Source organism: Ricinus communis, chromosome 9 (genome assembly GCF_019578655.1).
Source record: "Ricinus communis isolate WT05 ecotype wild-type chromosome 9, ASM1957865v1, whole genome shotgun sequence".
NCBI classification, from domain to species: Eukaryota; Viridiplantae; Streptophyta; class Magnoliopsida; order Malpighiales; family Euphorbiaceae; genus Ricinus; species Ricinus communis.
Window position 1 is genome coordinate 7,340,872 of NC_063264.1, and position 22,868 is coordinate 7,363,739.

Consider the following 22,868-nt stretch of genomic DNA (forward strand, 5'->3'; position numbering starts at 1 on the left):
ATAGTTCACATTATAAGCAAGATCAGGGCGGGTCAAAGTGAGATACTGAAGGGCTCCAATAATAGCACGATGTGAAGTAGGATCATCAAGAGGAGTCTGATTGTGAAGTCCTTTGGTTTTGGCTTCAAGTGGCGTACTCATAGGTTTACAGTCAACCATTTCAGCTCGTTCTAGGATGGTGAGTGCATAGTGAGATTAAGACAAATGTAAGCCATGAGATGTAGAAGTCACTTTGATTCTAAGGAAATGATGAATGGGACCAAGATCTTTCATAGCAAACTCCGTATGCAATAGCTGAATAAAAGTGGAAAGAAGTTATGAATTTGAACCTATGAAAAGTACTGAAATGATCAAACCATATTTTGATAAAAAAGTACTGAAATGATCAGCAAGACTACAAACAAAACCATATTTTGATAAAAAAGTACTGAAATGATCAAACCAGGCACGGGGTGCTTGTTTGAGACCATAAAGGGCTCGTTGAAGTTTGCAAACATGATTAGGAAACTATGGATCAATCATGCCTGGGGGCTGTTCCATATAGATATCTTCTGTAATGACTCTATGTAGAAAGGCATTTTTGACATCTAGTTGTCTGATGTCCCAGTGGCGAACGAGAGCAAGACTGAGAACAAGGAAAATAGTACCAGGTTTGATGACAGGGGAAAACATGTCAGTGTAGTCGATGCCATCAACTTGATGATATCCCTTGGCAACGAGGCGTGCCTTTAGTCTGTCCAGAGATCCATCAGGTTTAAGTTTTGGTTTTAAAACCCATTTGCATCCTATGACATGCATAGAAGAGACACGAGGAACCAACGTCCAGGTCTGATTATGACGAAGTGCCTGAATTTCTTTATTCATTGCAGATCGCCAACCATCATGCTTGAGTGCAAACTTGATAGATTTAGGAACGCGAGGGATGTCTGATCCAATAGCCAAGAGTGCATACTTGGGATTGGGTTTATAAATACCATCTTGGGAGCGAGTGATCATGGAGTGAGGTTGAGGTGGAATGGGCACAGGTAATGCGGGCTCTTCAGAGGAGAGGTCAGGTCGATATGCACCAGGTGAATGATCAAGAGAAGGGGATGATGAAGCAATAGGATCAGAATGAGGTGGGAGTGGAGATGGAACGAAAGGTGAATGATTTGGAGAAGAAGAGTCAGGTGGATCAGGACTGATGAGAGCTGGGTTTAATGGTGTGTTAAGTTGTCCTTGTGTTGAGATTAGAGTAGACACTGATTGAGATAGAGATGCATTCAAGATAACTTCAGGCGTGCTGGATTGTTGTGCTAAGTAGAGCGGAAGGGAAGGATCAGTAGTAGTGCATTCCTACGAGGAAGAATCAGCATTAGTAAATGGAAGATCAATCCAAGAATCAAATATACTTATCAATTGTTAGTGGAAGAGTTAATCAAATGAGGGGCATGATTCTTGAAGGAAAATTAACTCTCATCGAACATAACATGTCTTGAGATAATGATTTTTTGTATTGATAGATGAAAACACTTATAACATTTATATTGATCACTGTAACCTATGAAAACACATGGGACAGTCTTCGAATCAAATTTATTTTTTTGAGTATCCCATGTGTATGGAAAGCATCTAGAGTCAAAAGCTCTAAGAAAGGAATATTTGGAATGAACTTGATGAAGCTTAAAATAAGGTGTGTTATAATCAAGTGCAGTGGATGGCAAACGACTGATAAAAAATACAACAGTTTGAAAGGCTTCAACCCATAAATATAAAGGAGCATTATAGTGAAACATCATAGCCATACCTAGTTCTCGAATGACACGATGACGATGCTCAACCATACCTATTTGCTCTGGTGTGTGTGGGCAAAAAATTTGATAAACAATACCTTATGCTTGAAAATGAGAACTAAGCCTAAAGTTAACAAATTCGCCACCTCCATCAGAGTGAAACATTTTAATAGTTGTGTCAAATTGCCTTGCAACATATTTCTCAAAAGCCAAATAAGCATCAAAGAAATCAGATTTAACTCGCAAAGGAATGAGCCAAGTATATCGTGAGAAATCATCAACAATGCAAGCATAATATCAAAATTTGCTAAGTGATAAAATGGTTGATGGACCCTATAAGTCACAATGTATTTTATTAAAAGCAGAAGAACTAATACTGTCAAAAGATGAAGAAGGTAATTTACTAAGTTTAGCTAATTAACAGCTATTACAAAGAGATTGCGCCTTATTGGAGCCTTGAACATCAATCAAACCCTTTTGTTGTAACAACTTAAGAGTGGACATTTGAGGATGTCCCAGTCGTTGATGCCACAAGTCGATGGTGCCAACTTTGAACCTACGGGAGAAATGTGACTCATGCGGACTTGAAATAACGTATAGGTCACCCTTGCGTTGCTCTGTCATCACCTTGTAACCCGTCTCCCTTTCCTTGACACAAAAACCATCATTAGAAAATTCACAATTAACAAGGTAGTTATTTGTAAGTTGGCCGACTGATAGCAAATTCCTTTTTAGTTTAGGTACATGTAGGACATCATTTAGAGGTAGAATTTTATCACCATTGGTAATACTAGCATCACCTATAGAGTCAATACCTAACAGAGAACCATTACCTATGAGTACTGAGTCATTACCTAAATATGGTCATTTATTTGTCAGCATTTTAGAGTTACTTGTCATGTGTTGAGAAGCTCCAGTGTTTGTGGTCCATTCGGTGTCATACACTGTGTTGTCGAGGGTGAGTGTGGCCAATGCCTTAGGGAGTTCTTCTATAGTTGACGAATGCTTACCTAAGTGCCAGCATATCTTTGCAATATGTCCTACGACACCACAAATTTGGCAGGTATCATTTCGATACATCTCTCTTTCTTCTGGTGTCATCCTTCTTTATCCTGGTGGAGGTGGTTTGCAGGCTCTGAGGTCTTGCCTATTGCTGTTTGTATAACCTTAATTGTGATTTCCTTGATTGCTGGAATTTTGGTTGTGTGCTTGAAAGCCTCGACCACTCAAGTTGAAGCTGTTTTGGCTTATGCGATTTGTGAGGCCTGAATTTTATTTTTGTCCATAGAAAGCTAGTTGGTGAGTTGGTGTTTGTGTAGTGAACCAGTTTTTTCTCTGTTCGTAACCTTGCAGCAAAGATATGAGTTCAGGGTAGGATGGTCTGGGTGGCTTCAACATGGTTGTGGTAAATGATTCATATTTTGGTCCAAGACTAGTGAGCAAGGAAAATACCTTCTCCTTATCAGGAACAAGACTTCCAATGGTTGCGAGGCTGTCACAGATCCCTTTTTAAACTTTTGAATATGCTCAATAATGGTGATACTGTCATTTTTCCAGAGATAGGTAAGTTGTTGTTATAGAGTGAATTCTCTTTCTTGAGAATATTGGGCATATGCTTCCTTTAAAGCATCCCAGACTGCTTTTGATGTGTATTGGCCTATAACAAGACCAAGTGCCTCTTCTGAAAGTGTGCCAATCAGCCATCCACGAAGTAGCCGATATGATTTTCTCTAGTCTACCGTCTTGTTGTTCATCGAAGTGGTCTCAGTCTGTGTAGTTGAGTCTGTTGCTGAGTTGTTTATTTCACTTGTGAGATGATCAATTAGATCTTGGCTTTCTGCAAGTGCCAGAACCTGTTCTCTCCATAATGGGTAGTTATCAGGTTTGAGTTTAAGAGTAATGAAGTTGCTGACATTGTGTGAGAATGAACTCATGTTTGTTGATTATTTTTTTGTTGCTCACTCCAGCGCTCTGATACCAAAAAAGAAATTTGATAAACTGAAAATTGTTCTTTGTATTAACGTGAGCAAGTATTTATTATAGGAAGAAGTTTAAAATATATATCGTAAAGCTATCACAACTAACTAGATAAGAAGATTAATTCAAAAATACAATCTGTTACATAATATCAGCTGTAACTAAATGATGAGCTGGAGATAACCACTTTGACCATGATTGAGCTGATCTTGAATTAACTAAACCACCGAAATATATCCCTTAGATATGATAAGAGGATCATTTGCAGCCTTATCACTCCTAATAACCTTATCACTCCAAAGTGTCCTCATCATGCTCTTTCAGACAAACATTTGAATTCATGGCTGGTCTTTGATGGTTAATACTTATTAATTAATAGAAACAAAGACTGGAAATCTGACTGAGACAATTTGAGCATCAAATTTTCAAATGGACTACTCAGCTTAGGGTTCAAATTCAAGAATCTTCCATAATGGAAATAAAAATGCAAGCATTTTGAGATATACAAAAACTAAACGAAGAGAAACTGTAGTTACAATGCATTCAAAATCTAATTAATTTTCGGCAGAGAAAAGGAAAATATATAAAAAGTTGCATATCTCAACATAAGGATAGCAATAAAAGGAGAGGAAGCTTATGAGTAATCAAATCAACTTTTTGTGATAAAAACTGCAGTGAAAAGAAAGGGGAAGGTGAAAAGAAGAAGAGTAAAGAGAGAAAAAGACACAAAATGGGTAAAACGAGAAGAGAGAGAGAGAAAGAGAGAAAAAAAAGGATAATAATATATAAAATATTTAATTTTTTAATTTTTCTAATTTTTATATTGAGTCCAATAAATTCTCTATAAATGGAGTTAATTTTTCTTGTCAACCTGTTAAAATAAGGGCTTACTTGTACCACTTTAAAGCAAACTCGTGTATAACTGTCCCTAAAAAAAGTTGAAGTGCCTATATGAGATTGGCTCTAAAATGAGGGGCAAAAATGCACCTTTCTAGTTTTTAAATCAATGAAATCTTCTTAGGCGGATCATTCCATTGCAAAAGATTAACCGTTAGAATGATGTCATTCCGAAATTAGCCCTTCATTTCTTTTAAAAAAAGTAAAAGACTTTGCATCTTTTATTATAGGTCTAATTATGAATAAGGCAATTAGAGTAAATTGTATTTAATTTCAATATATATCACAAAAATTATTTAAATTTTAATTGTTATATCCCTAAATTTGTTATCGATTTCCTCCAGTTAAGAGAGACGAAAATCTGAAGTAGTTTGCCCATATGGATAATTGTTGCCACGTCACTAGTTGACTCACACATGTGGGTTCCATCTTTCCTCCTCCTCCCTCTTCTCTCTATCAAAATGAGGAAAAAAGAAAAAGAAAAATTGAGAAAAGAAAAAAACAAATCATAAGAATGAACAATATCACTACCGCCGCTGACTCCTGCGCTCCATGAAAAGAATAATAAGAACCAATACGACGACAACGCAACGACCGGCAACAGTAACAACAGCATAGACGACGCCAACGAACGGTAGCATTTGATGACGGTGAAAGTAGGAGAAATGGAGCCCTCTCCTGACCTGACTTTAGCTACCATCTTTTCTCCATTCTCTGAAACAAAACCTCCCATTCCAACAAAACCACCTCTCTTAAAAGCCTTAAATGTAACATATTTCTCACTTTTGTTGACTGTAATTTCATTTCAGCCCTGAGGGAGAACAGTTTGTGGTCCCTTAGGCATTAATACAGATATATACTAGCTTTGTTACCACCAATATTTAAAAGTGCCTCAAGTACGAATAAAGATAAACCTTCAGCTAGAGGAGTTGTTAGTTTATTTTCCAGTTTGATGTTTAACAAGTATTCAAGTTATAAATTACATTCTTAGCTCTTAGCAATTAAGCATAATTGTTTTGCATTTGCAGCTGCAATTGAGGATAGTTCCATTGATTTTTGGACACTTCCTTAAAGGACCATTGTTGGAAAAGTTTCTTAAACTATTGGGATTCTTGGCTTTAAACTAAAGGGATTTTATTTTTATTTTTTTGGAAATTTAACCAGAATAGCTTGGTAACCTCAAATAATAACTTAATTCTTTTGCTAGTCATGCCAAATTCATCTTCCTTAAACCGTTTCAGTAATTTTTAAGAGGTTATTCTGCAAAATTCCGGTGACCTCAATAGTAACAATAATGTTTTTCAACAGGTTAATTGCACCGCTGGTATCAAACCTTCTCACTTTTTTCCAAATGGTACCAAACCTTCAATTTGTTTCTTTTTGGTACCACTCCTATTATTTTTATATCTTCAAGATCAAAGAGAATCCGACACTTATTTCGTGTGGTTCTTTGGGATTTTGAATTGATAACACACCACTTGCCACATCTGTTGCTGACTCAACAAATAGTTATCCAACTCAGTAATTAAAAACATCTAGTTTTTATTCCCAATTTATAACCCTAAACCTCAAATAAAAAACCCTATAGGAAAATTCCCAAATTATGAAACCTAGTTTTTATTATATCGATCGATTTACTTTATGTAATAATCGATTTTGTAGCTTCCTTGTTCTTTATCATGTCATATTGGATTACAATGTGCTTAGTGTTGGATCTATATGTGCATGGTGACTTCGTTTGTCGAACTGATAGTGAAGCTTCGTCTCTCGAAGAGAAAGGAAATCCGGGCGCAAGTTTGGTTATGCTCTGTTATAGTATATTTTGGGGATGTTGTCTTAGCTTACATTGATATATTTTGAGTTGTAATGAAGAACCTTCTTCTTGTACATATTCTTCATTTGTCATTTTATTAACTTAAGAATGGATAGTGCTGAATCTGACCTTACAACTGAGCTGCTGAATGAGTACAAGAATGGATTAATTTGCTAAATTGAAAGCTACAGAAAATGAAAAAAGAAAGGAGTATGAAGTGCAGAATGGACCTGTCTAAGCTTGGCTGTTATGGTGTGGCTAGGATTGTTATTTTTAAGATATAGCTTTACTTAAAGATGTAGTTTAGATACAGTAGTATTTACAACTACTGTTAGTTATGCAATTTACTGATAAATGAGTATTTGGGTTTTTACAGTAGTTGATTAATATTACTTCATTTGAATGTTACTGTTATAATAAATATGCACAGACATGTCCTATATAGAGCAATCCTCGCAACAGACAAATTGAGTGAAAATAATTGTACTCTGTTGATTACTTTAAATAATGAAATGTTTAAATAAAAAGTGAAAGGATGTGGAAATTCTATCCACATGAACCCTACACCCAAGGCTGTCAAAAGCCATTACAAAAATCGAAATTCTGTCAAAGGACCACATGTTAGGTCCACACATATATTAACATATTAACAACACAACAACCAAAATAAACATTATTTTTTAGGGTTTCCAATTGTAATTCCTTTGTTCTTTGCATTTCCTGGAGGCACCCAAGCTCTCTTCTTTGTTGAAACACTTCCATCAATCTTATGTTTTCCTTTGTCTTATTTTGTTCTTATGGTAACTCCTTCAGCCCCAAGATCTTTGCTCAACAACCCTGGGGGTTTGAAAGTCTTTTTTCCCTTAGCTTCAGTTCCTCCTTTTTATGTTTCTGAAAGACTTCCAATGGCCAGATCTAGTGGCAGCTCACTCAACAAATCATTAATGTTTTTACTCTTCTTGCTGGTAGGTTTTGAAAGTGATGTAGTAGAGTGAACTGGAGGTTTTTCTGATTCTTTTGCTGATAGTGTTACATTGAATAACTGTATAATAAAGTCTCAAGTTAGTAAACAGTTGACATTATTGAATAAATATTATAAGTGACATATTACTTACCTGTGACAATGGTATTAGCGGTGACAAATTATCAAATGTTGAAGCTCTCCCTAAAGGAGCCGTGTCTGTAGTAGCTACATTATCAGGTTGGTCATCTACATTCTGTGCAGCAATAGTTGCAGCATTTGATTCCTTTTCCTTTTGCTGTTTTTTTGTCTTCCTCTTTACCTACAATAAGAAAGAAAGAAATTGAAGGGGTATTACATACCAATTGGATATAAGTAACCAATGTTTGGTATCAATTTGATATAAGTTACCAATGTTTGGTACCAATTGGATATAAGTTACCAATGTTTGGTACCAATTGGGTATACTTACAGGCATAAGTAAATGAGAAGAATGGCATACTTACAAGCAGTTTTTCCCTCCTTATAGAAGCACCAGCACCATGAAACCTCTTGTTGTGGCCCTTAGCACCACAAACTGTGCATGTCATAACAGAGCCCTTCTTGGTCACCTTAGCATTTATGATCAGACCCTCCATCTCTTCTTCCTCTAACCTTCTCTTTCTAGCAGGTCTGCCTTTTCTAGGTTTTATTGGTTTGGGGGATAAGACTGGTGGGGCAGTTGCCTTGGGCCAAATTTTTTTACTAGTGGTTGGGTTAATCAAATGGCTATAGCATTTTAGGTATGTTTCAACCTTGTAGAAGTCATGTATATAAAATTCAGGGTTCTCATTGTTATACCAAATTGCACATACAGTATGATAACAAGGTATTCCAGTTAGATCCCACCTCCTACATGTACATGTCATTTCTTATTTGTCAACTACAAACTGTCCCCCTGGGCTAACCACTTGAAATCTTTCACCTCCAGACCACTCTATTGTAAACATCCAGTAAAATTCTTTGCTTTTTTCTAGCTTTTTCAATATCTTAGGGCAGTAAGCAGATGCCACTCTTTTCATAGCATCCTTGTTCTTATATATCCTCTTCATTAATTTTGTTCTTATAACCTCATTCATAGCTATCACACCCTTGCTTCTAACATCTAAGATAAAACTGTTAAAACACTCACATAAGTTGTTTAACAACATGTCACACTAGCATCAGTCCTAAAATGAGATCTAGACCAGTGATGAGGAGGGATGTTATTCATGTAGTTATGTCCATGATGTGATGCTGCTGCAAACTTCTCCATTATCCTTTGAAAAATCTGGACATAACTTGCCTTAGCAGCACCCCACACAAGTTCTTTTAACCCTAGACTATTAAATTTCTTCCTAAAATTATTATGCACATGTCTAACACAAAATCTATGTTCAGAATTAGGGAATAGTTTTTCAATGGCAGGAATAAGACCCTATTTCAAAAGAACAACACACAATTAATACCATTATGGCAAAATATATGAAGGAATAGAAAAGCAAATTGTTAAGAGTATTTACCTTCTGCCTGTCACTCATAAACACCAATTGATAACTGTTTGTTATCCCCACATCTTAAGCCAGCGGCTCCAAAAACCATTTCCAGTTCTCCTTATTTTCTTTTTGCACAACACCATGCAATTGGGTAGATGCAGTCTCCTCATTAAACACAGGCCATCTCTGCTTCCTTGAATCTGCATCGCTGTGTTCAGATGAGGAGCATGACACCAGCTCATCTAATGGACCATAAACTGTTACATCTGTTTCTTCACACAACTCCTCAGCAGGTTGCCTAGCACTTCTAGAATCAGATGGTTTGTCCCTCTCAAGCTCCTTATCAACAAACTCAACAAACATGGCATCATCATCAGCATCTTCATCCCTCAGGTCATAATCAGAGTCCACAAACTCATTGTCCTCTGAATCTGCATCACTATCCTTACAAATTGCCATCATCCTTATTTTCATGACCTCCTCCCGCCTTCTTCTCGCCTTCACTTCCCCAACTTTTTCTTTTGTTTCCCACTTATCCCTACTAAATATATGCATTAATTTAGAACCCTCCACAGCCATTGCCATTTCTAAAGCATCCTTATCAGTTTCAAGGCTTCTCAACCCATCACTTATACTCTTTATAGGATCCTTCCACATAATCAGCTTTGTTTCAGGATTCAGTCCTAGTTCTCTAGCCATTGAATCAATTTCTATCCTGGATATCTTATCTAAACTACAAAAATGCACAGCTCCTATATCCCATAGCTTAGGTTCACCTCTAACATCAACTCCATAATCATGCCAATACAAAGTGAAGTATTCGAAATTAAGCACTGTAAAATAAATTAATTAAACAAATGTGAAACAACCACACACAAGTAGTGTTTATAAACAAACATCATCAACATTCTTTGCAATTTTAAAAAGAAATTAGGGAAAACCCTAGCCCCTGCATTGTTAACTTCCAAATAAATACAGCATGCATTACTCAATGAAAGGTGCAAAATAGCTTTCAATAACTATAGAATAACTATCGGTCCGCTTGTACTTACAGTATAGTGGTGGATCTTCGGCTTTGTCCCTTACTCGCCAGTCGAGTGTCATTGTTCTACAATGTCGCAATGTCCAGGTATGAAGAAGAAGGTCAGAGACGAGAAACGAGAGATTCAGAGATTGTTGACAATGGAGATCGAAGTCGAGCGGTTTGCGTTAATTTTTGAGATTTGGTACCAACAGTTACTTTTGGGTTAGCTTAGAGGAAAAAATCAATTTCATTACAATTTCTCTCAATTTTTTAGCTCAAATTTAAAGTAATTAGTTAATTGCTGACTAGGAATTAAGTTGTTGAGTCAACAACAGGTGTGGCAAGTGGTGTGTTATCAATTAAAAATCCGGCAGCCACATCAGCAAATAAGTGTCGAATTGTCTTTGGTACTGGCGGAAGATACAGAAATAATAGGAGTGGTACCAAAAAGAAACAAATTGAAGGTTTGGTACCATTTAGAAAAAAGTGTGAAGGTTTGGTACCAGCGGTGCAATTAACCCTTTTTTCAACAAATAATGTCGATGGACCAGTTGAGTTATAAGAAATGGCAAGGTTAAAAGAGCAACGGACATGCCAAAAATGATTGAGATTTGGATTAGGATGGAGAACGAGATCGTGACTGCGAGCAAGAGCGTGAAAGGGACAAAGCTTGATTACGAGCGTGAAAGCTTGAGATGGAGAAAATTTTTTGGATGACATGGCAGAAAAATTTTGAAAAATTCTTATCTAGGGTTGATCTATATTCTCATTTCTACACAAAATCAATAGAAGATTGACACATATTTATTAGTTTTAAATAATAAAATATATGTCAATCATCAAATATTAAAATGTAAAATACTAATACATACGTATTACTCTTCCATTAGTTGTGCCGTATACACCAAGTTTAAATAAAAAAATCTCAAAAATTATTAAGATGGGTGTAACTTTTTTTTTTTAATTTAATCGTGTAGCATGCCACGTTAGTTTTCCGTCTGTCTCTTAACCGATGTTAAAGATTTAATGATACTTTAATTAAAATTTAAATAATTTTGTAATATAAATTGAAATTTAAAAATATTTATAAAAATTTGAGGGGCTGATAGTTTAACAATTTTAATTTTTTCTTTTTCTTTCGTATAACTTTCTTTTGACTTCCATTCCTATTAGTAATTTTTTTTATTAATTATGTCAAATTAGTAAGAAAATTAAAATCAATCTATTTTAACAACACTAATTATAAAAGATCTTTGATCAATATATCAGTTCTACTTCACACTTTTATATATTATAATATGCATATAATTAATATGTTAACTAATAAAATAAATTACTTTATTAATCTTTAAGAAAAAAAGTTACTTAAATTAAAAAATATTATATCGATTATATTTGTATTATTAATTTATAAAATTCAATTAATATATTAGAAAATAAAAGAAAAAAGTTAAAATATTAAATTAAATCATGATTATTTATTAATTTTTTATTGTATGTTGTTATATATAATTTATTATCACTGCATATATGTTTTTTTAATAAAGAAATATAATTTTAAAAATAATAACAATAGTCGGTCACTGTAACATTTTAACTCAAAATCTCAGTTATTCTGTATTTTGTAATTCAGTCCATAAAGACCAACGAGGTACTTAAAAACTGGATTTAATGGGTCGTTTGATCAACCCAATTCAAGTAGGGCCTTCATTTGGTTATTTGAACACATTCAGTTACACAATGAAAAGCAGTGGCATCTTCTTCAATCTTGAAACAGCAAAATCCAAAAATCTTGATTCCAATGAAATTTATAAGGTATTTAATGTATTCTAACTATTCCATATTTTACTTATTATTTTCATCTTAGATAAATGATACAAATCGACTAAATAGATCTCCCAAGGTGAGCTATAGTTCGCCACTATACTGATTAGATCTGCCATTACAGATCATGAACCACCCACATGATCGAACTACCACAGCATACTTGGTCATGACCCACGTTCACTACTTCCTCCATGAATATGGGAACCCATTTACTCCACTGCTAATAAACCACTACTAGCTATTTTCTAGGAAACAGGCTCCCAACAATCATCATTATAAAAATCTAAATAGGTCACTTGCTCAAGGGGAGGATCACTTTAACTCTTGTAAACACTTATATTCAAGTCTCATTTAAAGACTAACTTAAGTTTCCGAGTGGTTCTCAGGCACATCGTATGGACCCTCCTAACTTTGTCCATTAGGTAAATCGCCAAGTTGAAAATCGAAATTTTTTCAGTTGTATCATTTGGTGTAGTGAGCGTGGAACACCTTTCTTTTGTGATTTAATCTGCTAGTCATTCCTGTGTAGAACTTGGATAACTTGAGCGCCTACTACCAATAAAGTACTAGAGTATTTTTTTTCTAATAATTTTCTTTGTTCTTATTTATTTAATAAAGGGCCAGTATCTAAATTGTCCAACAGTTAATGTCAAAATTTCTTTAAGATTCTTCATACATATTTTTTATATGACATTTATTTCTGATGTTATAAGAAGATCCTATATTTAAGATTCAATTATTTTCAATATGCTTCTAGCTATATAATCGCAATTCCAAAAGGATTTTTATAGAAAGATCTCCAAATCAATGAGAGACCCTCCAAGAAGACTTCAAAGAGACCTCCCAGAAGATATGCAATGAGATTTCTTCAAGAGACTTTCTAAGAAGATCTCCAAAAAAGTATCCAAGAGATCTTATTGTAAGAAGATCTCCAAAAGATCTTTCAAGAGAAGATCTCCAGAAACTCCTTGGAAGATATTTCAAAAATCTCTGAAAGATCTTCTTGGAAGATCTTTAGAGAAAATCTCAAAAAGATCAAAATAAGATGTTCCAAGAATCTCCAAAGATCTTCTAAGAGAAAATCTTTAAAAATCTCCAAAAGATCTTCCTAGAAAATCTCTAGTGAAAAATCTTCAAGTGATCTTCTAAAAAAAAATCTCTATCAAAAGAGGTCTCCATATAGATCTTTAACAAAATCCTTAAAGAAGATCTCCATCAAAAGAAAAAAAATTTCAAGAGACCTCCCAAGAAGATCTCTAAAGAAAATTTTTGAGAGATCTTTACAAAAAAAATCTCCAAAAAAAGTTTTCAAAAGATCTCCAAAGAAATTTTTTAAAAGATTTTCCAAGAAGATCCCCAAAGAATTTCCAAAAGATCTTTATAAGAAGATCTCCAAATAAAATTTTCAAAAATCTTTCAAGAAGATTTCTAAAGAAAATTTTTAAAAAATCTTTACAAGAAGATCTCTAAAGAAAATTTTCAAAAGATCTTCCAAGAAGATCTCTAAAGAAAGTTTATAAGAGATCTTTACAATAAGGTCTCTAAAAAAATTTTCAAAAGATCTCTTAATAAGATCTCTAAAGAAAGTTTCCAAGAAGATCTCCAAGAAAAAAATTTCAAGAGATCTCCAAGAAAATCCTAAAAAGGATCTACATCAAGGTATCACGAGTCTTTAACTCGAAACTTGTAGGGGGACATGGTGTGCGATGCATACTCGTCTAATGAGATTGCACATATGAGCTATGAGATTAGTCAAAGTACTATGAGATAGCCTGTAAAGCTAATGGATCACCTAGAAGAGCTATGAGATCGAATGAAGAGCTATGTGATCGATTCTAGATCTCTTCTGAGATCGGATAGAGAACTATGAGATCGCCTAAAGAGTTATGAGATCTCCCATATATAACAATCTATGATCTCCATCAGTTATCATGATCATGTACCATGTTCTCCATTTATTGAAAAATAGGAGAACATGTCTCCAACACATAAGATACTTATAAGTAATTCTTCCATACAAATCTCCCCAATATAGCTTTCTTTCGTACAAATCCCCTTAATGTAGAGCTTCTATACAGATCTCCCTAGATCTCCATTATTAATTATATCGTATAGATTTCCACAAATATTCCAGCCTTTAACTTGGAACTTGTGGGGGGAACATGTGATACAAATTGGCTAAAATAGATCACCCCAAGGCGAGCTATGTGTCACAGCTCGCCTCTCACTTACAATCTCTCCCAATTCTCATCTAGGCTTACTTAGTTCGACTTTGTCAAGCAAGTTAACTAAGTGTCGCGCGACTTGGCTAACCTTTAAGCCTAAGTTTCGTGACATATGGCTCGCCACTATACCGACCAGATCTCCCATCACAAATCAGGAACCACCCACATGACCGGACTACCGTAGCATACTTAGTCATAACCCACGTTCAACACTTCCTCCATGAATATAAGATCCTATTTACTGCACTACCAATAAATCATTACTAGCAGTTTTCTACGAAATAAATTTCCAACAATCATCATTATAAAATTCAAAGAGATCACTTGCTCAAGGGGAGAGCCATTTAACTCTTGTAAACACTTAAATCTCATTCAAAGACTAACTTAAGTTTCAGAATAGTTCTCTAGGTACATTGCATGGACCCTCCTAACTTGTGTTTTACAGGTAACTTATGTCACGACCCCACCCGTGGGCCCGTGACCGGCACTAGGGAATGGGTAGGCTTAAGGCCACCGAAACCCGTAGTAAGCCTGACACTCACTGATTTAAACAAATCTCAACTCAAATTTATATTATTAAAACCATAAATTATCTTAATAGTTACACGTTACAAAATTACTTCTGCCTACCGGAAAATACTAGGCGAGACCAAGCTCGGAAAATTTACAACCGATACATATACTAATTACTACTCATGGAGAATCTAAGATTTACCATTTTACATACCAAATCAAATACTTCACCCGATGATGAAGGAGTTTCGGTTACTGAATAAGAGTCATGCGAGAGAACTAACGATCACGAATCGAAAACAATAAATGGAGACCTCGGTCTAGAGTGAGTTAAAATCATACATCTAAAACAGCTTCAAATATCTCAATGTCACATTCATTTAATTTTAAAATAATTAATAAATCACGCGAACCATACGTGTCATGTTAAAACATATGTGTCATGCCATGCTTAAACAAAATTTATTCCAAAATAAATTTCCAATTAAATCCTACACACAATTAAATTAAATAATCAATTTCCAACTTAAAATTTAATACTACTAATCAATTATAATACCAATTTTCTCAAAATTCTTTTATAAAAACATCCCTTATAATTTCTTCCAAAATTTTTCAATATATAATTTTACTTATATAAATATGCATTTGGAAAAATTTTGAATAACCAAAATATAATCATTTCAAATTAAACCCAATAATAATGAGGCTAAAATTAACTTAAATAAAAACTCATTATTAAATATATAAAAATTCCGGTGTTACATTCTCCCTAAAAAAATTCGAATTTCAATTTTAAAAGAAAAGGGCTTCACTTACGACCGAAATTAATTAGGAACCTCTCAACTCCAACCCGTATTTCAGAGAACTTTCCTCGTGAAACTAAACTAAACCACAAGACTCATCAAGAAACCCTTAAATAAAACTGGCGAACTGAAAATCCACGATCCTCACTTACTACTTCTGAAACCAAATCTTCACTTAAATTCACACACCGAGGATCCAACACGAGCAAAGGATCGAAAATATACTTCCTCAACTCGGACTTACAAACAACTGGATTTGACCTCGGAGAACATTACTAATACTTGGCGGCAAGTCCAACTTACATGTCACCTCACCAACTGCCGACAAAACCAAGGGTCTCCATAACCTTATTTTCTTACCGAGTCACATCACTTATGACATAACATCCATCCGATCGCATCAACCGACATAACCCATGCCATCCCCGACACAAGATTCCTCCTTGACCGAAATCCAAAAGCCTCCCTTATAATCTAACATGGGGTCTATACCCACAGACTTACTCTCAAAGAACTCAACTCGTCATCCGGTAGAATTCTCAAGCTTACACTATTTACTTTGAAAAAATTTACTTATTTATTTACTTTATAATCATCAACGATAAAAACTTTATTATCTTGAAAATACTTTTACAAAATCGTAAAATCTCTAGCCATTTTTCTTTATATAAAATTCTACAATATCGCTACCAGCGGTGATGATGCCCCTATCACCAAGGGTTGCAATGCACAATGTATGATGCATGTCCTAAAATGAATTTATGTATGCCTAACGTTGAAATGCCATATGCATTCTTACGGGATCAAGTAATATTGTATTTTAAAACACTTGTTCTACTTAGAAAAATAAATAATGTTCGCTAAGTTTCTCCGGATTCTCGAGCGTCCGAAAATACTCCCGCCACCTTTCTTAAGCTTCTTACAATCACCAAAACTCAACCATAGAGCTCTGACATCTACTCGACTTCCGGTGCACTACTTTGCCGCTACTCAATAAGACGATGCCTGATGCGATGACGAGGCATTTCATGACATGACCGCAACCACGCCTACACTAAAACAGATCATGCAGTGCCCACCATCGAAACAACAATCAAAGCTTCTAAAGGCGGACTGCACTAATCACTAAGAAACAAGACGAGTCTATCGCGCTTGATCTTCCCATCGCTACAAGCTTATTCTCAAAGACAAAGACCAAAGACAAGCTCACAAGAAAGGAAAGACCGACTCCTAACAGAGAAGGTCGAGACACTGAGTCAATGAAACAACAAGACAAACTTGATCCTAACTCCGCACAAGAAAAATCTTAACTTAGGTCGGAAGGAAAAACTAAACCTAAGCTCGATGACTTTGTCATTTATCAAGAGTTAAGGCAGTAAGAGTAAGCCTTCACCGAAATCCAAATATACAATTATGACTATTTTATATTTGGTTAATTGTATATTTGGATTTGCGGGTTGGTAAGGCTTACTACGGGTTTCGGTGGCCTTAAGCCTACCCATTCCCTAGTGCCGGTCACGGGCCCCCAGAGTGGGTCGTGACAACTTACAAGCAGATCGCAGAGTTGAAAATTGAAATTTTTCTAGTTGTATTAATAAATATGGTTTTGATTTATATCTTCTAATCTGCCAACCACATTATCTGATATGTATTATACGTATTTTTTTTAGTTTTTTTTTCTTTTGTTCTCAAGTTCATACTTGTTCTTGTTATTTAAAATGAACCCTACCTTTCATATGCTCTAATTGCCTAGTATAAATTTTGTACAAATGACTAAAGAGGTAGTTGAATATGCTTGATCAGATAAATTTTCAGTTAGACTAGTATACTAAATCATCTATAGACAAAACGAATTGCATAGTAATATATAGTATTATTTATTATTTGTTATATTTGTATTGGTTGGTTTTAAATCATGAGTGGTTATTGATAATAAATAAAATAGCCAATGAAAATACAACATTTAATAAATAAAATAGTCAATAAAAATACAACCTTGGATGATATGCAACTTGTGTGTTTTGTTCTTCCAGTTGTTTGGGTTACATATACACTAACAATATGCTTGTGCTAATGTATAATTATTGATAAGTTTATGGTATAAATTTTTAATTTGAAATATCTTATTTTAATAAAAAGTATTACATTATAAAAAATAATCTTATTTAATTATTATTTTATTTTAATAACACTTAATATTATCATTTTATTTATATAATTTTAAAATTTAATAGTTATAAAAAATAATTAGAAAATTCATAATAGATATATAATAAATTAGTGTAATTATGTAATCACTAATTTTTTATTATATTTAGTTATCATTTTATTTTAATAAGCATGTAGTAATATCATTGTGCTAATGCACAACTATTGATAATCTTATAATTTAAATTTTTAGGTATCTTATTTTAATTATAAATATATTATATTAGAAGAAAATATAATATTTAACTATTATTTTATTTTATTTTATAAGTACTTTATATTATCATTTTACTTCAATAACTTCAAAATTTAATGGTCATAAAAAATAAAAAAATAAAAATTTAGTAATGGCATTATATAATTACTAATCTTTTTTTATATTTAGCTACAATTTTATGTTAATAAGCACTTAATTCTACAATTTTATTTAATTAGTATTTAATATTAAAATGTATTTAATATTATCATTTTATTTGATTAGTATTTAACATTATAAGTATTATATAATAACATTAAAGTCATATTTTTTATTAAAATTTTATATAATGTGACTTTATAAAATATTGCCAAATAGAGTCCCATGGAAAATCTTATATATATATATATATATATATATATATATCACACATCTTGCATCAACTTAGAACAAGGCATGAAAAGTCCCATTTCAGCTAGGAATTACATGATTGGCGGTGCTTCTCATTTCCTTCTTTTCATACCGTATATTCAATGCTTAATCGGCTGAGTTAATTTTCATATGGCTTCTAATGCCCTTGATGTCTATTCACTAGATGTTAACATTTTATAAAAACATTATTTTATTCATGGCATGCACATCTATTTTATCGTTTGCTGGTTTTTAAATAAATTGATTTCTAATTCATTTAACTCTTTCTTTCCCCCACATTTCTCATGGTTATCATTATTTTCAGGAGGATTCGAAGGATTCAAAGATGATCCTTGGTTATCAAATGTATGAAAAACAGCTTGCCCCCTACAGATAATGCGGATTCTTGATTAAGCTTTTGATTCTAGCAGAGGGTTAGATCAGTAGTGCCTCCTCTTCCAGGTAGGCGTCAATTTATAAGGAAATACACCACATTTGCGTTGACAATGGTGAAGGTTATAAGGCGTTTCCACATTAAGGAATGTGACTAAATATTTGATTTTTGAATTTTAACATTGTGGGTCTCCTTACTATGAGACTTTGCATTTAGGTGACTACCCCTTTTAAACACTTTGGTCCTTGCATTGCTGTATGTTCTATGATCTATCAAACACATGGACCTGCTAATGGGCATTATATATATATGCATGTCTGTACCAACTTGATTATCTTCCTGTATAACAGTACTAGATTACTTAGAAAAAATTTTAAAAACTCATCACAAATGCAATTTTTGGATTGTTATATGATGGTGGACTTTTGGATTAGAAGGTATGTCGGGCCATTTTGATGGGCTTTGGAGCTTTGAATAGCTCTGGAGCTTTAAAAGACATTCATTTATAGGTATATCGAACTAACTACTTATATGTAAATTGTTTAAATGTGTATAATAGAATTCCTTTTAGAAAAACATTTCATTACCTATTGAGGTATATATTCTTTTCTATCTTTTTTTTTTCTCAAGAAGAAAAGAGATAATTAATGTGAATATAAGAGATGCCGGTTTTATCATGTATATTAATGTTTAATGTTACAATTTGAATTTGCAGTCGACTTTATAGTACAACAAGAACCTGTTTCAGTTGGATTGCTTCTTCGGGTACTCCCTTGGTCCGAATATGGTTGATCCAACTCTCACATTGGTGCTGCCCATTTCAATCTGCGCGAATCAGAAAGTGATGATCATTTTATTAGGCTATGTTAGGTGTGATTCCAATTCATTTAGGAAACACAGTGGGAAAAACTGCAAGTCAGAACAAACTAATGTATAGAACATGAACTCTAAGCATTATCTTTTTAAGAGAAAATAAAATGTTGTTAATGTGGTACCCCCTGAAGGAGATTCACAATTATCCTTGGAAGAGAAGCCTAAGAGGATTTTACATTCCTTTATCGACTCTGGATACTGGAAATCTCATAAATTTCCACGACAAATCAAGAACTGATATGCTGTAATAACACTTTTTGAGTTTCATTAGATGTACTCAGATATTTAAAATATCTATAAACATAGAGTCCAGAAGCTTAATTTGTTGCCACATTGAAAATGATCCTCATAGTTGGCAAGAACCAGGTTTCAACTTTCAACAAACCATGATCTAGTTTGAGTCACAGTTTAAGTACCAAGTTTCAACTTTCAAGATACTATGATCTTGTTCAAATCACAGTTTTAAGTACACATTTCAGTACTATAGAACTGTGCTATTCTGAGAAGTGAGAAAGCTATAGAATAGAGCTTGCTATTATAACATCAAGAAACAATTGAATTTAATTGATATTTAACAAGGTCAGCAGTTAACTTTACCGCTTGCTCAAAATCGCCAGACATGCCCATTGATAGCTCACAGTGGTCCTCTGCCATCCCAAGTGCCTTGCAAACCTCAAGTCTGCAATTCGATAGTTTCTGTTGCATGCACAGAAATAGATATGATATTCAGATATATTGACTAACAATTTAAAATACATGAAGAAAAAGACAAGAAAAGAGAAGGCATAAAAGGAATACTATACAAATTGATTATGTGCATGTGATAGAAAAGCATATATGTGAAATGACTAGATGATGCCAACTAGAAACCCCATATTTTAACGTTCTCATAAGACTTAAAAATCAAGTAAGAAATTTCGTGTTTACGTAATGTTATTCTATGTGCTCTCTACAAATGCAAAGGATTACCCTAAAGTTCTCTGGAGTTGATGTATAGTCTGGCATCCCTATTGTCATTAAGCCAGAAAGTACCAAATTCGGGCATCGCAGTTTAACATGTTCTGCAAGGGCTACACAACTTGAAGGCTCGATACCAGATTTTGCTGAAACAATGTTACAAAATCCAATCAGCAGATCAATCTAGCAAATTAGACAAGTGGCAAAGAAAAAAAATCTTCTCTAGAATTGGCCAGATGGAGTAGTTAAAACAGCATTCTACAGAAAAAGCTATTTTCTGCCTGTGACAGTGCATAATATCCAGGCATCAAGATATTTTAGTTACTTGAGAGTTTAGATACAATTCTGAGGAATGTAGGTGCAGTGATGCAATAGGTCGGTTAAGAGTCAATTCTTCTACTCCTAGTATGAGAAGGTTACTCGCCCATTACGAAAATAAAATTACTAGTCTTCTTTTGAAATATTTATTCTTATTTGGCAGTTTCAATCCAACAGAAACTGTTTTAAGGTTCAATAAATTATGAGCATATCATTGATTTCTGAACACCGACTTCAGAGTCAAATATAATCAGACATCTAAATATGATGTTTTGAGCAATTCACTACTGCTGATGTCATATGTTCTAAATTGCCAACTGAATTATAAGGAAAAATAGATGATAGTTAATTAGTTTACTCACATGCTTCTCCACTAGTATTCACTTGGACAAAGACCTTCAAAGGGTTTCTTCCAAGGGTAGACACTACTCTGTCAAGAACATTAGCTACCTGTAGGATAAAAGAATTCTGTTAACATATTTTTTGATTTTTTTTTCTTCAAGAGATTAAAATATAATCATCGTATTAACTCTATTAAGTGTAACTTAATTTGGCTGGTTCAAGGATAACATAAGATTACCAGAGGTGCATAGCTGATTAATGACAACGTGAACACCCAAAGCATCACTTAATAACAGTGAATAACGAATTGGTGCTGCCCAAGTTTTCAGCTTAGCAGCCAATAAACTATGAGCTGAGTTTCCTTTATCAAAAGAAGTGTAAAAGAAGGAAAAAACAAATGAAAAGCTCTTGCATTGCATCTTATAGTTACAACAGGTATCGAATAAGGAGTTTACCTTCTCATTATCTACACCCTGAACCATAGCTAGATTTGGGACTCCAGCTGCATATAGAAATAATCACTTTAAATAATGTAGTAGTACCATGAACTGGCAAAAAAGTTTTTTTTTTTTTTCAAAAACCCTTTGTTTTCTTTTAACTGAAAAAAACCCTTAAACTGAGCTACAAGGATTTAAAAAGATAACAATAATTTGGATATCGATTTAGTACTGATAAAATTAAATTGCACACTTAAGCTAATTATTAAAACATACATAAATGCAAGCAAAAACCAGTAAAAAATTCAATCACTTTTTTAACAAATAAGATATATATTTTTTTTTAAAAAGTAAGAATGAATTAATCATAATACCTAATAAAGTTTTAACTTTATTGCTCTGCAAATGCCCAATGAAATGCCACTCTATATCCTCTGGCAGCTGCACATACACAATTAAATTATATTAAGAAAATAATAATAAGATTACATTAACGCCAAACAGAAAAAAAAATGACGTATTTATTAAATTGATCGAGACCTGTGGAGCTTTATCTACAACTTCTTGAACGTAATTTTCGCCAAAGCAACGGTGACCAGCGTCGTACACGTGGCGAATAAGGGACACGGGTTTGGTTTTGGATACAGCCACGATTCTTACGGATTCGGGTCGTCTTCCGGCACGCTCTGCAGCTTGACGGACTCGGACCATGACTGACCGCAGTGCCGTTACTGCTGCTCCTTCTATGGCCGGAGCAGCCATTGCTTTTCAACTCGGAAAAGAAAGTTCAGATTTGATGTCATTCACTTTATAATATTTATAGAGTGTATTTTTTGAAATTTTCTGAAGACAATTGTTAAAAGGAAGGAGAAGATGGATTTTTTTTCTTTGAAAGTTGTGGTTTTAATTGACTCGTATTAATGCTTGTGGATGATATGGCCACGTAATCTATTTAGTTAATAATTAGATATTATGATACAATAGAATTCTTTTTATGAATTTAATATCGTACTAGACAAAAAAAAAATACTAAAGATGTAGGAATAAATATATAAAAAATATGTTGTGATTTAATTATTTGATAATTTTTTTATATAATTCTTTTTAGATAAAAAGAAATATTGATTACAAATTATGATAAAAAATATCTCACCGTTGAATTTCGATTGGAAAGATTTTAGTTATTTTCACTCCGATTAACTATTATTATCATTTTACTCGTGATTGTGAATAAATGTTTGAAGCTTAACAACTCAAAATGTTATTATTTAACCATTAAATTGATATTATCGGATTAATAATTTTTTATTCATGATTTAACAGTCAAATATTAAATTAGAAGTTGTTAAGCTCCAAATACACGTTATTAAACACATATAATATTACAATGATGGCCGATAAGT

General features: G+C 33.6%; 2 protein-coding genes across 3 annotated transcripts; both read right to left on the minus strand.

The window, feature by feature from the left end:
- Positions 1–6,931: 6,931 nt before the first annotated feature.
- LOC125371134 lies at positions 6,932–9,347 on the minus strand. 2 transcript variants are annotated; one of them, XM_048379493.1, is made up of 4 exons: positions 8,962–9,347; positions 7,927–8,876; positions 7,575–7,742; positions 6,932–7,501 (listed from the first exon to the last, which is right to left on the minus strand). In XM_048379493.1, exons 2-4 carry the CDS (start codon positions 8,326–8,328, stop codon positions 7,343–7,345), a joined length of 729 nt encoding a protein of 242 aa, XP_048235450.1. In that variant the 5' UTR covers positions 8,329–8,876; positions 8,962–9,347; the 3' UTR covers positions 6,932–7,342. The 2 variants fall into 2 exon arrangements, with proteins under 2 accessions (XP_048235450.1, XP_048235449.1); XM_048379492.1 differs by having other exon boundaries at positions 7,927–9,347.
- Positions 9,348–19,188: 9,841 nt separating this feature from the next.
- LOC8278924 (pyridoxal phosphate homeostasis protein) lies at positions 19,189–22,352 on the minus strand. The gene is made up of 7 exons (XM_002529409.4): positions 22,006–22,352; positions 21,840–21,906; positions 21,484–21,530; positions 21,049–21,136; positions 20,381–20,514; positions 20,009–20,107; positions 19,189–19,363 (listed from the first exon to the last, which is right to left on the minus strand). Exons 1-7 carry the CDS (start codon positions 22,225–22,227, stop codon positions 19,283–19,285), a joined length of 738 nt encoding a protein of 245 aa, XP_002529455.1. The 5' UTR covers positions 22,228–22,352; the 3' UTR covers positions 19,189–19,282.
- Between the last annotated feature and the right edge of the window lie 516 nt (positions 22,353–22,868).

What these genes read in the sequence shown, in the direction of transcription:
- LOC125371134 (XM_048379493.1), bottom strand. Translation starts at nt 8,328, where the DNA reads ATGACATGTACATGTAGGAGGTGGGATCTAACTGGAATACCTTGTTAT. An exon ending in TAAGGAGGGAAAAACTGCTT is followed by an intron (nt 7,743 to 7,926) that starts GTAAGTATGCCA and finishes TTCTTATTGTAG; the next exon opens with GTAAAGAGGAAGACAAAAAA. An exon ending in CGCTAATACCATTGTCACAG is followed by an intron (nt 7,502 to 7,574) that starts GTAAGTAATATG and finishes TTTATTATACAG; the next exon opens with TTATTCAATGTAACACTATC.
- LOC8278924 (XM_002529409.4), bottom strand. Translation starts at nt 22,227, where the DNA reads ATGGCTGCTCCGGCCATAGAAGGAGCAGCAGTAACGGCACTGCGGTCA. An exon ending in TTGTAGATAAAGCTCCACAG is followed by an intron (nt 21,907 to 22,005) that starts GTCTCGATCAAT and finishes GTGTATGTGCAG; the next exon opens with CTGCCAGAGGATATAGAGTG. An exon ending in TAAAGTTAAAACTTTATTAG is followed by an intron (nt 21,531 to 21,839) that starts GTATTATGATTA and finishes TTCTATATGCAG; the next exon opens with CTGGAGTCCCAAATCTAGCT.